Here is a 17,282-nt window from a genome sequence, read left to right on the forward strand (position 1 = left end):
CCATTTTGCAGATGATTTTGAGATGTTGAAATTTGGTTTCATTCTGATTTGGAATGAAAACCAAATGTTTCAAAAGTCCCCACAAAAGAGAATGGAGTCCCAGCTCCAGGGCAGTCGACCTGGTGAGCTGTCCCAGAGTCATAAACCCAGAAAGCCCTAGGATTCCTGACTTCAAGGCAGTCTGCCTGGCAGGCTGCAAGGAGCCAAGCAGATGAGATGGCAGGAAACCAGCCAGGTTTCCAACGGAATCCTGCCTGGGCTCTGTCGAAGCTTCAGAAAACTCAAACCATTTTGCACGCCATTTCAATTTTGACAAATTTCTTTGGAATTTTTCCAACCAGCTCAAATCTGAAGCAGTATTCTGCTAGCAATGTTATATTTTTCCAGGATAACAACGACAACATTCATGACTAGCCCAAATATTTTTTACAGCCTCCAAAATCCCTTGCTGGTCCCATCCTGGTCTTGTCATGACCCATAAGTAGAGTGGAAAGGGAACGCAGGCTGCAAGCAACAGCACAACATAAGATAGAAGGACAGCAAAGTAAGGTGTGGTAGAGAAATGCCCTACAATCACATTTAAAAATGACAGTCACACTCCATTTGAAATGGGGATGATATGGGCTGTAGACCTATAGAAACAGTGAAGAGAAGAAAGGCAGAAGTAGTCAAAAGATGCCACTGTAGATATCAAAAGTGAAATTTTCATTTAGGGCCCCATTAAAAAATACATTTATCTGCATTTAAAAGTTCCAGTAGTAAGTCATAAAACAGCCAATCCTGCAAAAAGGGCAAAAAGTCACTCTGGCTCAAACTTCTGAGTTGAGATCTAACCAGCAACTGAGTCTTGCTCTGACCTGCTGAAGCTAGAGACCAGCTTTATAATCCCTTGATTTCTCTCCTCTCTTTTTGGTAGGTGGGTGTGTTCTTAGTATTTTTATATTAAATAATTTTCCACCTTACCTTCTCTGGCCAAGAGGAAATAGGGGACACCAACACCAACCACCCAAAACAAACCAGCTGTAGATTAAACTAACAGATTTTTTGGCAGTCTTCCATGGCACCAGTGCTGCCTTGCTTGCAATACTATACTCCTGGCACCAGATGATGTTGTGTAAAGGAGTGAATAAATAACTTTTAAACCCTCTTTCACATGACCTAAAATGGAGACCAATTACTACCAGGCTTCTCCTGGTAACACAGAAACCTCTGCCAAAAATATTGCTACTCCTTGGGTTTCCACATTCGCTGTGACAGCTCACTCTTTACAGTGGCACCACCCACTAAAACGAAGGAGCTCCAGAGATTGGTTGCTCAGTGGTTACAAAAACTGGTAATGAACAGATTTTCTGTCTTTGACATTTACTAACTAAAACTTCCTGCAGATACTTGAAATATTTTCAATGTAACTATATAAGTGTTAGGTGTTATTATTCAAACTTTTTCATTCATCTGAGGGTCCAGCATAATCCAAATTAGCACTTTTATTGAATTGGTTTCAAGCCTTCATTTAAAACAGACTTGCCTGTATTAGTGCAATTAAGATTCTACATAGAGAAAAAAAAGGTTGACTTTGTGGTTCAGTGCACACGAGCAGGAGTCTGGAGACCTAAGGCCAGGTCACAGCTTTGCATCAGACTTCCTGCATCACTCTAGACAAGTCACTTAATCTCTCTATTGCTCAGTTTCCCCCTCTGTAAAATTGGGTTGTTAATATTTATCACACATTGCTGTTGTGAGGCTAATTTCATTTATGACTCTAAGGCACTCTGAGAACCTACTATAAAGGATGCTTTAGAAATGGAAGTATTATATCAAGGTCAAGGTTTACTTGTTAATTTTTGTCCATGCTATCATACATGGTGTGGTGGGGTGTCTGCCCCACCCCCATGCTAGAGGGGGCTGCAACAGGCCAGTGCGCCTGTGCAGCCCGGCAGCCAATAAGGGAAGGGCTTATTGGGAGCCAATCAGGGCCCGGATTGGAGACAGCCAATCAGGGCCAGGCTCAGCCCTATAAAAAGACTGCTCTGAGAGAAGAGAGTCAGTCTGTCCCAGACCTTCAGGGAGGAAGGTCTGTCTCCTGAGCAGGAGGAGACCAGCACCCAGGACAGCGCAGTGCTGGGCAGGTTCAGGGAAGCAGAGTGGAGCTTCAGCCTGATACCTGCCAGACTGCCGGACCTGAGTAGAAGGCCCCAGAGGGTGCAATGGGGGTCAGAGGGGAAGAGACTCGCTGAAGGCAAGGGGAGAGAAGGAGGGCCGAGAGGCTGCCGTTAGAGGGTCCCTGGGTCGTGACCCAGAGTAGCGGGTGAGCCTGGGTCCCCCCCTTTCCTCCTTGTGCTGCACTGGGCCGTGGAGCAGTGGCCGAGTCAGGCTGCAACCTGCCCCCTGACGTAAGAGGGGCTAGACTAGGGGGTTGTGGCAGGCTGCTGAGACCAGTGCAAAGACTCCTATTTACCCCCGGAAGGGGGTGTGGATGGACTAAAAGGCACTGCCGGAGGGCAGTGGTCCGGAAGAGGACGCCGCAAGCCGGAGAGTGACGTGGGTCCACACACCAACCGAGGGCGAGACAATGGACGGGACACCACCAGGAGGGGGCGCTCCACTGGACAGAGCTAATTCCCGAGACAACCAGTAGGAGGCGCCAGGGGACGAGTTCCAACCCCCATCACACATGGGTAAAAAAATACAGATTCAAGACAAAACAGTAATATACAGCAGCAATCGAACATTTGATGAAGACTGTGATTGACAATTTCACTTCCCTGGCACAATGGAACTCTCTATCCCAGGGTAAAGCTCATCTGTGCAGGAGACAAAGCTTCCCTGGGCCCCAACCCAAGACTGGAATGAACTTGCAACAAGAACTAAGGATCATCACAAACTTCACCACCTTCTGCTGTAAGTGCAAGTAGTATTTCTTTGACCATGCCTTCTCTAGCAAACTTAAAGCAAAATACATATGTATTATATATATATATATTTAATTCCAAAACAAAACACTCCTCGGCACACATTTCTCCCCCTGGAGAGAGAATGAGAGTACAAAAATGCGAGAAATATTAGCCACGTTGCTTAATGCACTACTGGAAGGTGCTCAGATACTACAGTGATGAGTGCAGAATAAGAGCCCATACAGAATAAAATGGAACAGATGTTTCTTTTAACCTCTAACTTATTAGTAATAAATCCCATACTACACAGGCATGGTCCTCCCTTTAAGTCCTCTTACAGTCATGTATCTCCTCAGTTAGAGATAAAAGCAGTACTATGATCTAAGTTCCACTTTTACTGGAGGGTTAAGAGGAATGAATATCCCTTCATTATGTAACAATGATTTTCAGACTCTCTTTGCAAATGCAATGCAGCCCGCAGATGATTTTTGTTCGCTAGTTTGATGACAGGCTTATTCTAAATTGAGCTCTGTGGGGGTGTGAAGACACTGAATCTTCAAGTTTGAGAGAAAGAAAGAAGAAGCTAAGATTTTCTGATACAGGCTATTGTATTTAAATACTTTTTAATGAACTTTTGCACTGTGTTTTGATAACAACCAATTTGGCGGAGACTGCTTTCAGACACTTGCTCTATGAAAACTCATGCAGGAGCTTCCTTTTTTCTTTTAAGGAATGTAGAGTCTTATTTTACAGTGACAAATTATGGTACATTTCATATTACTTAGTCCCTAGGTTCCTTGGGTTAAGAATTGTCTTCCTTGGTGTTCTACAGAGCACCGACACCACTTTGGGTGCTCCACAAGCAAATATGAAAAACAGAATTTCTTCCATTATTAACTTGGCTTTTTAAGCACCAACACAAATATCAGTCTACCCTCCCTCAGAAACACTACCCCCAAGCAAGTGCTGAGCTTCCACTGCATTCCCCCATACATTCAAGTTTTCAACCATCACACATCAAATTCTAACTGCACAACTCAGCTCCAAGTTCTTTTTAATCTAATTTAATTTTGATTCAAACACCAAATGGCCATTCATCATTTTCGTAGGCTTTTCTGTAGCTGATATCACTATCCTAAGCACTAAGAAAATAATGTCTTTAATATCCTTGCCCCAACCTACATTCCTATTATCCCTGAACCTCCAGTTCAACCAGAAACACACATTCTAATAAACCCACAAAAGCCAACAGCACCAACCAATCTGACCAACCAACCAACCAAAGCTTTTCTTCTAAAGTTAGGGACCACAGATCTTCATGCACATCTTTTTAGATGAAGGGAGACTCTACTAACTCTCAGGGCAAGAATGGTCTTCATAAAGGCTTCTGGGCCCTTTCCTCCATCATTATAAGAATGGAAAATTTCTTACTGATAATTTCCTTTCTGCTAGCAGCATCTCCCATAATGCAGGACATCTGGGTTGCTCTCCCGTCTCTCCGCACTCACAGAGGTGTATCAGCATTTTAGTGGTCCGGCCACACCCCTTCTGCTTCTGCTTGCTGTCTGATGAGCTATTCCCAAGCTGTAAAACTTGCATAACATCATTAACAAATATTCCAGAGATAATGAAAAAATATGTACATTAGACCAGGAAGACCATCATCTGGTAATGATTCCACTTAATACCTGACCCTAGACTCATGAGTCATCAAGTGGGTAGAACTGTTAGAGATGCTGCTAGCAGAAAGAAAATTATCAGTACGAATTTTCGGTTCTGCAGCCCAGCATTTCCCACAATTCTGGTTGACTGGGAAGTAGGCAGCAGTGACAAAATGTAGGATTGCTTCCTGGCATGGGGGGAAGAACGTGCACTGTCCTGACTGTTTATGTAGAACATAGCCGTCGTATTGTCCGTGAGGACTGAAATAGATTTGCCTGTCAAGTGAAGTAGAAATGCCTGGCATGCTAGACATGCTGCCCTGAGTTCCCTGACATGGATGTGAGGGAGAGCTCTTGGATCCAAAGGCCTTGGGTTCGGATGGGTCCTAAGTGGGCTCCCCAACCAAGGGCTGATGCGTTGCATACCAGGGACAGGGATGGGTGAGGTCTTGAAAAGGGTACCCCTGCACATACCATGTGGCTGTCCAGCCACAATTGCAGTGAGTCTAGGACATGGGCCAGTACCATGAAAACTGAGTCCAGGTGATGGCGAGAGGGAGAGTAGACCATGGCTAGCCAGGTTTGCAGAGGTCTGAGTTGTAGCCTTGCTTGTTGCACTATGTATGTGCACGATACCATGTAGTCCAGGAGGCTCAGGAATGTGGTCATGTGGTCGTGATTGGATGACTTCAGAGAGATTGTTATCAGGGATGCAATAGAGAGGAACTAGTCATTTGGAAGCAGAGCTCTCACTTGCACCAAGTCAAGTACTGACACTATGAACTCTATCTTTTGGACTGGGATCAGGGTGGACTTCTGAAAGTTCAACAGAAGGCCCAACGCATTGAAGGTTGATTGAATGAGACAGATGTCGGCCTCAACTCAAGCTCAGGACCAGCCCTTTATCAGCCAGTCATGGAGGTATGGAAATACGTGAATGTCCCTTTTCCTTAGTCAGGCTGCTACTACTGCCATATATTTTGTGAAAACCTGCGGGGCAGCCGGCAAGCCAAACAGGAGCACCATTAATTATTAGTGACTTTGGTTCATTACAAACCTTAGGAAACATCTGTGACCAGGGAAGATTGAAATGTGGAAGTAAGCGTCCTTTAGATTGAGGGTGGCATGCCAATTCCCAGGATCCAGCAAAGGGATGATGGAGGCCAAAGAGAACATGCGGAATTTCAGGTTCTTGAGATATCAGTTGAGACTGTGGAGGTCTAAAATGGGTCTGAGACCACACACACACACACCTCTTGATTTTCAGGATTAGGAAGTAGTGGGACTAGAACCCCCTTCCTCTCAAATGGGAGGGCACTTGCTCCATGCCTCTCACCCGAAGAAGGGATTGGACTTCTTGGTATAACAGGATCTTGTGAGAAGTGTCACTGAAGAGGGATGGAGGGAGGAAAGGAGGGGCAAGGTGGAGTGGATAGGAATTGGAAGGCGTAACCCAGTTCTATGGTGTTGAGGACCCATTGGTCAGAAGTAATCTGGGTCCAGGCATCCAAGAAATAGGAAAGGTGATTGGAAAACAATTGGGTAGCTGGATCCGATGTAGAAGGGATTGATATATCAAGCTCAATCATCTTGTCAAAATGAGTGCTTTGACAATCCAGGATGCCTGGAGTCAGACTGTGTAGGGCCTGTTGAGGATGACTGGGGAGGGGGCCTGCGCCTAAACTTCTGTTCCTTCGCCTCTGTTGGTCCTGCCATTGCTATCTAAAAAAAGTAATGGCTTGGCTGCTGCAGACTGTATTGCTTCTTTGCACCTGCCGGTATGCAGAGCCCCAGGAATTTCAAAGTCACGTTGGAGTCTTGGAGGTCATGCAGTCTAGGATCCATCTGCTCTGAGAAGATCCCTCAAATGGGAGGTCCTGGATGGTCTGTTATACCTCCTGAGGGAGCTCTGAGGATTGCAACCAGGAACTCCTATGCATTGTCACCGCAGTCGCCATTGATCCAGCCATAGAGACAGTGGCATCCAGGGTTGCTTGCAGGGAGGGAGATACAGTTTTCCCTTCCTCAGTTAGGGATGAAAACTCCTTTCTGGAGTCCTGGGGGAGAAAATCCTTGAATTTAATCAAGAATTGCCACATGTTGAAGTCGTAGCACCCCAGCAGGGCCTGCTGGTTTGCTATACAAAGTTGCAGGCCCCCTGAAGAGTAAGTGTTGCACCCAAAGAGGTTTAGCTTTTTAAGGTCCTTTGACTTGGGCATAGAGCTTGACTGTCCCTGGAGGGCTCCCTCATTGGCCACCGCAACCACCCATGATCCGAAGGGCAGGAGGGGTGCGTGAAGAGGAACTTGTACCCCTGGGCTGGAACAAAGTATTTATGCTCTGAGTGTTTCACCGTCAGTGGAAGTGAGGGGGGGTATGCCAGAGGCTTTAATAGGGTCCATGATGGAATCGTGCAGCAGCAGGACCACTCTGGATGGGCCCGCTGGCGACAGAATATCCAGAAGGCCATGCATCACCTCCTTAACCACTTCTGCTTGGACCCCTAGTTTTGAGGCTACCCATTTTAGTAGGTCCTGGTATGCCTTATGGTCATCTGGAGGTGGAGATACCCCGTGTACCACTGTGGCCTTATCCGGCGAGGATGAGGAGGAGGCTAAAGCCTGATGGGGAGCCTCAATTGGTGCCTCAGTGTCCGCAGGAGCCTACAGGTCTTCTTGGGGTTCAGTACCTTGTTCGTTACAGGAATCTGGTTCCGGGGTACCCCTGCGCAGTACCAGGGGTGCTCTAGTGTCCGAAACGACCAAAGAAGAACATCTCAAAGAGGTCCCTTGTGGTTGGGGAAACCCACAAGGGTTCCAAAAGGGCCACTGCATGGTGGTTGGGCCCCATGGGTACAGTGGCCAGGCACCCAGAGGTCCCAACGAACTCGACGTTGTAATGGAGTGGGAATAGCGTGGGGAGCAGCAGGGTCAGCTGCTTTGGCAGGGGGAGTACACTTCTGTGTCCAAGTTTGATGAGGAGGAAGAGGTGCATTGTGGAGACCAGAGGATGCCGTGCCACTGGGTGCCAGTGAAGGCCGCCAAGAGGACCTTGAGACCGTCAGAGACAGTTTCCCCTTGGACAGCTGACACAGTGCTGGATGAGGCGCTGGCATCAATTTCCAGTTGCTTGGGGGCATTGGCAGTGCCGAGTCCTGACCCTCTGGGAAGCTTGGTACCGGCAGGATTAGAAGATACCTTGCAGCCGCCAAGGCTTTGGGGGGATCAACAGGACCACAAACTGCCGGGTACAATGGTCTTGAGTGGGCATTGTAGGACACTGCAGTGCCAGGGCTGGGGGCACCTGGAGGTGGAGCATCAGGGATGAAGAGTGGCCCAAGCATGGGTCTCACGATCTCCCTGTCTCCTTTGTTCTTTGGCACTGAAGAACGGCTCTTCTCCTGGTGCTTGCGATGTTTCTTCTTAGGCACCCAAGATCATGATTGGTGCCGAGTGGCCCTTGTTGGTGGAGGAGTGCTCTGCAGCAAGGTGTTCGGTGCCAAGTCCGAACCTGCCTCCAAGGCTGGTCTTAAGACTGCCTCCATGAGGAGGAACTTCAAACGAGCAGCGCGGTCCTTCTGGGTCCGGGGCTTGAACGCTACAAATTTGGCAGCGGTCCTTCCTATGAGTTTCCCTTAACATGTGAGATAGTTCAAGTATGGGTCGCTCAAAGGCATAGATTTTCTGCACAACAGACAAGGCTTAAACCCCAGTGACCGAGGCATGCCTCAGCACTGGGACGAAGGACAACTCTGCTATTTAAGAGTGGAGGCATCCAAACTATCTAACACCATCAAAACTGCACTAACTACTAAAAACTACGAGCACTACCTACATTAAAAGGTTAGAAAAACCACCAAGAGAGGAGAGTGTCTAAGCAATGAGAGGTTCCAGCAACAATCATGGGCGGTAAGAAGGAATTGAAGGAGGGCAGGGTCGGCAGGGCCCCTTATACCAGCACTATGAGCGCGCAACACCAGAGGACACTAGAGCCAATCCAACGGATGCCATTAAGGGGAAAATTTCCAGCAGATGTGCTCAGGGCGCACATAGAATGGACACATGCATGCACTTGAAGAAGAACATGTAAGCCCTGAAGCTAACTGCAATAAGACAACTGTCCCCCAGGGATCTGCCTCCCTTGTGAAGTATTTTGGCCTCTGTGTTCATATGATTCACAAACGGGTTGGCTGAAGGGAAGCCAAGCATCTGAACAATGAGATAGAAAAACTCCTAATTCAGGTACCACTCAGAATGGTTGACCCTGAACCTGCTGCGTCAGTCTGCCTTTTGGTTCAGGTCCCCCTTGATGTGGATCACTTTGAGGGAAAGAAGGAATGGTTCTACCCAGCTCACTATTTCTGCTGTTTCTGCATGTAGTGCCCAACTCCTTGTTACCCCTTGGCTGTTTAAATATGCAATCACAGCCTTATTGTTTGATTGAATGAGGATGCGGTTTCCCCTTAGGGTGGGCTGGAACCTTCACAGAGCTAACTTGACCAATCTTAGCTGTAGGAGATTTATGCTCCAAGCCTTTTTCTTCTTGCTCCAGAGGCCCTACGCTGTTTGGGGCTCCAAGTGAGCTCCCCAGACCTGTTTGCAAGAACTAAAGGATCTGGAAGGCAGATAAGGAAGCCTTTACAAACATTATCATGGGCTGACAACCACTGCAAAGAGTTCAATACCTATGTTGGAACCCATACTTGATCTTTCATGTGTTCCAGCGAGTAGTCCCAGATGTTTTGTATGAAGTCCTGAAGACTTCTGATGTGTGATTGTGCCCATGGAGTGACCCCTATGCATGACACCAGGAATCCTAGCAGTTGGAAGCATAGCGCTACGGTAGGCTTCCTGTGGCTCTGAAGCATGAAAATAAATTCCTGGATGAAACTAGAGAACTTTTCTTGGCACTGGTGAGGAAACTGTGCACCTGGAGAAGCACTGCCAAAAAACTGGGAAGAAAAGTTAAATAGAAAGAGTAAGGACAGGCGCAAAAAAACTGCCACTGTTTGCTGCCTCAGAGGCAGAGAAAACTAACAGCAAGCAGGAGCAGAGGGGATGTGGCCAGACCCTGCAGCTCCAAAAAGGTGATCTGCCTCTGTGAGCTGGAGAGAGAGAGGAGGAGGAGAGCAGTCCAGGCATCTAGAATTGTGGGAGATGCTGGGCTGCAGAAACGGGAGGGGAGCCAAGAGAAGCAGTTGATGGCTTCACTGTTATATTTTTGATTTGCTGAGTATCCAACATTTTTAAAAAGTACATTAAGAATATCCTCAATTTCCTACCACTTCCTTTAATTTAAGTATTGCAATGATTTAGGAAGTATATTTTTCTCTCTTCTAGGAATCAAGGCTGCTATTTTCCTCACCTTTGTCTACAGTACACCTGATACTCGTCAGCACTCAGCAGGGAACTGAGTTGGTGGAAAACAGTCAGCCTTTTCCGAGACAAATGTTAGAAAAATTCTTTGATCGGTTGTCAGCAAATGCAACTGAGCCATCTCCTGAAAGACAGCAAACATAACTTATGACACTGTGCACTCATCCAGCCATAACAAGAAATTTTAAATGCATTCCAAAAGCCAGGTCTAATACACCAGTCAAGCAAAAACATCCAGACATAGTGAATTCCATAAACTATGCCACATAAACTGCCGCATTCTCAAAACACTGACACAGCTACAGGCTATGTGTACGTAGCTCATAAAAGATGCCTCTAAACTGAAGTGGCACTGCCATCCTTAGACACAACACAAGCATTACAACTTTCACTGATACGATACCACTCAGATAGGAAAATTAAGACAAATCATTTGAATTTTTAGATACATTTGTAAAAAAATCCACATCAGTACACACCCAAAATAAAATCCCACAGAAGAAAACCTTCCCATTCATACCAGTTATTTTATTTAATAATTACTGTGATTATTACTATTATTATTATGGAACCGCCTGGCCAAGTGTAGTTGATAAAAAGCCAACTTGATTACTGATCTAACCGCAGCAGGCTGTGTGTGAAAGTTCTAAGCAAATAAAAGTGACTGACTCCACAAAGGAAACAGCGAAACTAACTATACACAAAGAGCTGTCAAATGCACTAAGTAAACTGAGGGGGTAATAAAGACAAATATTTTCTTTTCTCGAATGCCTTTTAATTATAGTAATAGCAGGTGCTACGTTTTAACTACAGGAAATAAAAATTTCAGACATAAATGTAACGTTTAGGTTGAGGGTGCAATTTTAACATTTGAATCTGTGCTGAAAAACTACTAATACATATTTGCCAGAAGGGGGTTTAACAGTTAAGATATAAACACTTAACAAATGTGTTTTGGATGGGTGGATGGAGGGGGAAGGCCTAGAACAGAAATGTTGACAGAAATAACAGTCCTACCAACCTAGCATGTATTTAAATTAATCTAAAGGGATGCACGTTTCTTTCAGATATTTCTAAGGCACCCATCACTTTGCTATCTAAGCTCAGTATCAACTGATATAGTATGAACAAATTTTCCTTCATTCAAAAATAATAAAAGTAGAAATATTTCATTTGAAAGAATCAACCACAATAAATAAATAGATATGAGCAATCTTACCTTTGGTAGAATATGCTTCAGCAATCATCCTCAGCCTATAAGGAGGCACAGCAACAAGATGCAAGTCATCAACTTCAACCCTGGCATAAGTGTTAAGAGCTTCTTTGTAATCACCTTCCACATAGTTTAACTTGGCCATAATTAAGTTGGCTTCTTGTAAGAACTCTGGCTAGAAAAAAGAGGAATAAGATAAACTATTTTTTTCTGAGGCAAAACACTTTAAAAATGACAAAAAGTTATCTGCACCCTTGTAATTTCCACCATATTCTGGAAGCCTTTCCAGCAGATTTTTTCATTCCCAGATTACAGTTTATTATTTTTATTCTGTAGTTAAATTTTCAGATAATATTTGGGAGGCTATTACAGGAAAACACATATTGAGTCCCTCACCAAGCTACAGAACAGTGATTTTATTCTTACCAGTCATTTTTACGCTTGGAAATATATATTATTTCATATCTGCATTATGTAAGCATCCTTGAATCTGTATTAGGATTAGGATCCTAGCACGCCAGGTGGTGTACAAACATTTAAGATGACACACCCTTGCCACCCAGGAAGTTTAAAGTTTAACATGACAACCAATACATGAAGGTAGGAGTAGGAGATGATGAATTATAAATTTATCACTGTTTTTTAAAGTTTAGTAATTATGCACTGGCTTTCCCCAACTGCTCCTCAGCCTAGTCATTTTAATTTGGTTGATTTCTTGTAAGTGGAGAGGAGGGTCTTGAAAAAGAATTCACATGAAGAGAGGTCAGTACCCTCACAGATCAGTTTAAGGAGGGCATGGAAGAAATCTCAAAGATGGCTGTGGAAGATGACAAATAGGGTGTTGAAATAGCATCATTGGTGGAACAAAGGGGAAGAGGGAGACACAGTAATATGCAGTAGTGGATAAGTATGGAGAGAGAGCATTGTGAAGTGCTTTGAAGGAGAGGACATATATATTTCACATCCAACAGCAAGCATTATAGTTTGATGATGAATATCTAAAGGTGGGCCAGAATAGGCTCCAAGTAGAATCGAGGATAAAGACGTCTTGTATGGTTTTCCTCAAAACATGGAACAAATCTGCTGTTTTACTACAGTGCTGAATATTTACATTGATTTTGTTTTCTTCATAGAAGGGGATCTTTATTGGGGTAGGAGTGCTGAGAGACTATTTCAGTAATGTTTGTGAGACACTTTGACATAACCAAATGCAAGGTACTATGGGAATGCAAAGTGTTGTTATTCCTTGAAATGCGTTATCTGTGTCAAGTATCATGTCACTGTGAAAATAAGCTGTTCACAAGACATCTTGAAAATTCTTTTGAATTTTTAAACATCCCTGGGGTCAACAGCTTTCTTTTAAATGTTATCTTTCAATATTAGAATGAAAAAATTGTCTGAACAAAATTCCATAAGCAAATTAAAGGGATCAAATCCCAAAATACTGAAGATATTCTGGAAGTAATAAAATTGCTTAACAAGAACACTGTAACCAGAGAATTATCTGAGCTCTCAGAAGCTCTCATAAAGCTTTTTTTCTCAATTAACTTCCAACTATATCCTTAATTTTCTAACCCCTCCTCCAGACTTATGTGAATACCTTTAGGTTTCCTCTGTCAAGTGCTGCAGTGAGATGTTTCTTGACCTCAGTCAGCTTTGGCCGGGGACCCCGGGGACTAGTGCCCTGTTTAAAAGGATTTTCCTTCAAAAACTGTTCTAGTTTGGACTCCCCAAGGAGAAGTTCTGCCATGTCATCTATAAAGAGAAAAAACAGCGTCAAAGGGAAAAAGACTTCACAACAGTAATAGCCATTCTATCCAGCTGATATTTCACATAGATTACAGAGGAAGCATACAGCAGTGGAGGTAATTATTTTTAGGTCTGGACTTCAAATGCAGAACTCATTGTAGAGACACATTAAGGGCCAGTGACCCAGATTTAACTCGGCGATATAAAAGTGGTGTTTATTATTTGATTTTTCAATTTATCATTTAAATAATTATAGCATTATAGAAGCACTATAGCATTATAGTCACAGAGATTAAGGCAAATCTATTTCCCATTAACTGGGATCTAATACTCTATGACCTTTTTGTTTTTTAAATCAAAAACCATTGACAAGAGGTGCAGCTCTCAGGGCTTTCCGAATATGGGTAAACTCAGCATTTGATGAATTTCTGGCAGTAGTGAATTCCAGAGGCAAGCACCTGCTACCTACCAAGAATGCCCTACCCCATCTCACAAACATCACTCTTGCAATAGCTAGATTAAGATATCTACCTGAATACAGATTATGTGGCAGCTCAGAGAAGATGTCCCTCAGGATTTCCTGGTCAATTAGGGCATTACAGATGGTGACCAGCTACTTGAATTTTATCTGGAAGTTAACCAGCAGCCAGCACTAGCACTTCCATCTTGGAAAACTGACTGTCATCCAGTTTCCCATTTTTGCCAGACCTTGGAAAAACAAGGCAATGGCTCAATCTGGGTCTGATAAAAAGGTGACAAAGCTATCAAACATCAGGAGGTTGAGAACACTGTAACCCTTATCAGCTTCCCAAGTGCCTTCACCTACACGTTAAACAAAACAGGTAATAAGACTGGGCTTTGTGATTCTAAGCAGATTCCTTCCACTGTGCCAGGTCTCACAAACATATCAACAGCACCTTATGTTTGACATTATTAAGACTGCTAAAAGATCTAGCTAGATTAGCACATCTGACCTGTATACACTAAAATTATGAAGTCAGAGTGAGTAATGCTGTTTCTGTATCATATCCTGATCTTAAATGTGACAGGCAGATGTCTAAAGGACAAAAGGATGCCAGATACCATTTCATTTGGCCTGACAGAAGCAACAACAACTCTGGACAATCTTTCAATCCATCTCTCAATGGTGTACATTTCCCATTTCAAAACAGAAAAAAAATAGTAATTTTGCTCAATATGTATCCAAATAATTTCAATAAAGATAAAAATCTTCCTCTTACTGATTTGTAGAGCACCCAGCCCATCAAAAATAAGTCAGTGCTGAGTTGCCAGCTCTTATCAACTCTTGTCCTGAATATTCACCAATGTATTGAATTATATATACTAGCAGGCAAGCGCCACTGTTCTGTAGGCATCAGCAATATGGGGAAATGGCTTGAGTTAGAACTATTCCTGTGTTGAAACCTATACATGCCTTTGTCAAAAGGCAAACTGACATTTGAGCATTTTACTCCTAGAACAGTGAGCCCAAAGTTCTCAGAAGAAGTGTTTTCATTTCATAGTGTCAGTGACACTAGAGTTAGTTTAGGTTTAGTTAGTTAGACTAACAAGCCAAACTAGAGTTGTGAAATAAATGCCAATATTTTCCACTTACATATTTTTAAAAATAGGTTAGAGAGGGCTTTCAATACAATGTACTCATTGAAGATCTTATAACCAACCTAATCACCTTATGCACTGAATTTGATAACCTTGAATTAAATGTTTCAACTCTTAAATAAACCTCGAATGAAAGGGTCTCATAGCAAAGACGATCTTTTGATTTAGTAAAAGACAAGGAACCCATTGTTAACTGCTGCAGGAAACCAGCAGGTTAAGGACGCTTTTAGTATTTGCTTCATCACTCATAAGGACTGAGCATTTTTATGAAATTCACAAGATTAAATCATGCTTACAAAGTACTCCTTGTGTTTACAAAGCAAGGAAATATTTCCCAGTGGTATGAGTTTTTCTACAATTATCAAGATATTTTAAACTGTGACTTCAATAGCTGCAATTTGTAATCAAAAAGGTCATTACAGCTTTTTAAGGGTAGACTCTCAAAATTAGGACATCAGTTACAAAGTCTGAAGCAGATTCTAACACTTTACAGGTAAATTTTTATTGTACAGTATCTGAAGAAATAAAGATATGTCAGACCAATATGCTCCCAAACATTACGCAGTGCTGACACTTGCCCCTTTCCTGAAAGGGGCAACTTCACTAGCACTGCACATTTTGAAGGAATTTAAGTGAAACTGCAACAAACTCATTTAACTGTAACAGTCTGCTCAGAAGGAAAGAATAGAAAATAATAGCATAAGGGATGATTCGATGCTGAAAATGAGAAAAAGAGGACAAGCCATATAGCAACAGCAAGTGGAAGAAAGTAATCTTGTATCATTGATCCAATAAATATTTTACAGATAATGATTCATACCATAGGCATTCCAGCACAAAGTAATTTGCATCAATACCAATAGGCCTGCTGCAAGTGCTGATATGACAGAGAACATACACTGAAATGTATAAAAATTACAATACAATAAGTCACCATTTTCAAAGGTACCAGAACTCTAGAATGAAGGCATATATTAAAAATACTTGATATGGTATGGTACCTTTTCACTTCGCTATAGGCAGCTAATTATGTATTTTCTATTTTTCTTCAAACATGGCTTAAACTGTAATGGACTAAAAAAGTGCAAACAGTTTGAATCTAACGAAGGACACTACTCACAAAATACTTGGGATATAAAAGAAGAGATCTATATCTAAAGTTATAGGGCATATTTCATCCCCATGGATACATCCTCATTTCAAATTTCATTGAAATAACCGTTCCAATATCAATTTGAAAACCAGGTAACAGAATCGGACATTATAAAGGTACAAGACATCGTGTTTAGAGGTTTCCTCAGTAGTGATGTACTTTCCCTCCGCAACTGCCCCATCCAAATGGAGGTCAGACATGGTAAACTGTGTAGACACTAAAAAATAGCTTTGAGGGCACAGTAATGCTATTCAATGTATCTCACTTTCACTCAAAGGCCAATGTGAGGAATTTTACAAGAAGTATGTAAAAATTTCTTCTTGAGCAAGATCAACAGTCAGCCACAAGCTTACAATAAAACTGCACTTCAAACATGTTCACAGGCCCCCAGGATTCTGTCACCTGCATTTCAGAGGAAAGATTACTGAGGGTATGTCTACACTGCAATTAAACACCCACGGCTGACCCATATGCAGGGCTCGGACTACGGGGCTATAAAATTGTGATGTACACCTTTGGGGCTCAAGCTCAGGGACCCTGTGAGGTGGTAGGGGGCAGGCTATTTTTTAATCAATGAGCTGGAAGTAAACAAAATTACTGCTAATAAAATCTGCAGGTGACACAAACACTGGTGGAGAGGTAAATAATGAGGAGGACAGGTCAATCACAGAGAACAATCTGGACCGTTTGGTAAGCTGGGCCCCTTAAAACAAAATACACTTTAATACAGGCACATGCTATCAGGCACTGCCTCCAATAATTAGGCCTAATGGCTGCAGCATGGGTCACGACGAGGCATAGGTTTGGGTCTGGGCCAAGGGTGGCCCTGAAAGTGAGATCTGGGGGCAGGACAGGACCAAGATCAGAATCTATAGACAAACCAGGATCAGAACCGTAGGCAGAGGCCAGGTGCAGAACAGAAGTCGAATCTGGGAGGTCAGAGTCCAAAGACAAGCCAACCTGATACTGAAGTCGGAGTTCATATATGCACCAAAGGTCAAAACCAGATAGAGTCTGAGGCTTTGGGGGTGTGACATCAGGGAGGCTGTACCTCAAAATAGCACTCTGTAACCTCCATAATCATCATTTGTATATGGTTGTGATATTTCTTCCAAACCATGTCTTGTAAGCTATTATATTAAAAATCATGATCTGCTGAAACTCACTGTTCTGTTAAAATATGTACATCGTTATTGTGTATGAAGTTATGAGATTCTGCTATATGGCTGTTATTGAAATATGTTGCAAGTCTGGGTGATGCCCACAGCCAGCTCTCCAGGGACAACAAAGGAAATGACCCACACCCAGGCAGGCGTTAAACAACTATCACCAACCATGGACTAGCAGGGGAATTGTAAATAAGAGATTTACAATTCAATAAGAGACAGTTGCGCAAGCACCACACAATAGGGACTGCTCAACTCTGACTCAGCAAAGCCCACCAGGACATCTGGGCCATTGTTTTTCCAGGGACATGAATTGAGAGTATAAAGTAAGGGACAGTGACATCATGAGACCACCTCCTCCACCTACTCTGAAGGCAACAAGGACACTGGGAAGACAAGGACTTGGAACTCTGGGGGGAGGGATAGCTCAGCGGTTTGAGCATTGGCCTGCTAA

General features: G+C 43.3%; 1 protein-coding gene across 11 annotated transcripts in view; it reads right to left on the bottom strand.

Moving 5' to 3' along the window:
- Positions 1-17,282, bottom strand: part of TTC7B (tetratricopeptide repeat domain 7B) — a 326,149-nt gene that overhangs the window by 285,051 nt on the left and 23,816 nt on the right. For 7 of the 11 annotated variants that reach the window (XR_010601134.1, XR_010601135.1, XM_042858600.2 and 4 more), the window contains exons 2-3: positions 12,741-12,895; positions 11,147-11,315 (exon numbers count right to left, since the gene is read on the bottom strand). Coding sequence is in view for 7 of the 11 variants with exons in the window: in XM_042858600.2 (XP_042714534.2) it covers positions 11,147-11,315; positions 12,741-12,895 (324 nt within the window). In the remaining 4 variants the exon portion in view is untranslated. Of the gene's footprint in view, positions 1-4,322; positions 4,452-11,146; positions 11,316-12,740; positions 12,896-17,282 lie in introns of those variants that run through there. The other 4 variants (XM_065595594.1, XM_065595591.1, XM_042858602.2 and 1 more) reach the window with 3 other exon arrangements.

Source organism: Chrysemys picta, chromosome 4 (assembly GCF_011386835.1).
Source record: "Chrysemys picta bellii isolate R12L10 chromosome 4, ASM1138683v2, whole genome shotgun sequence".
NCBI lineage: Eukaryota > Metazoa > Chordata > Testudines > Emydidae > Chrysemys > Chrysemys picta.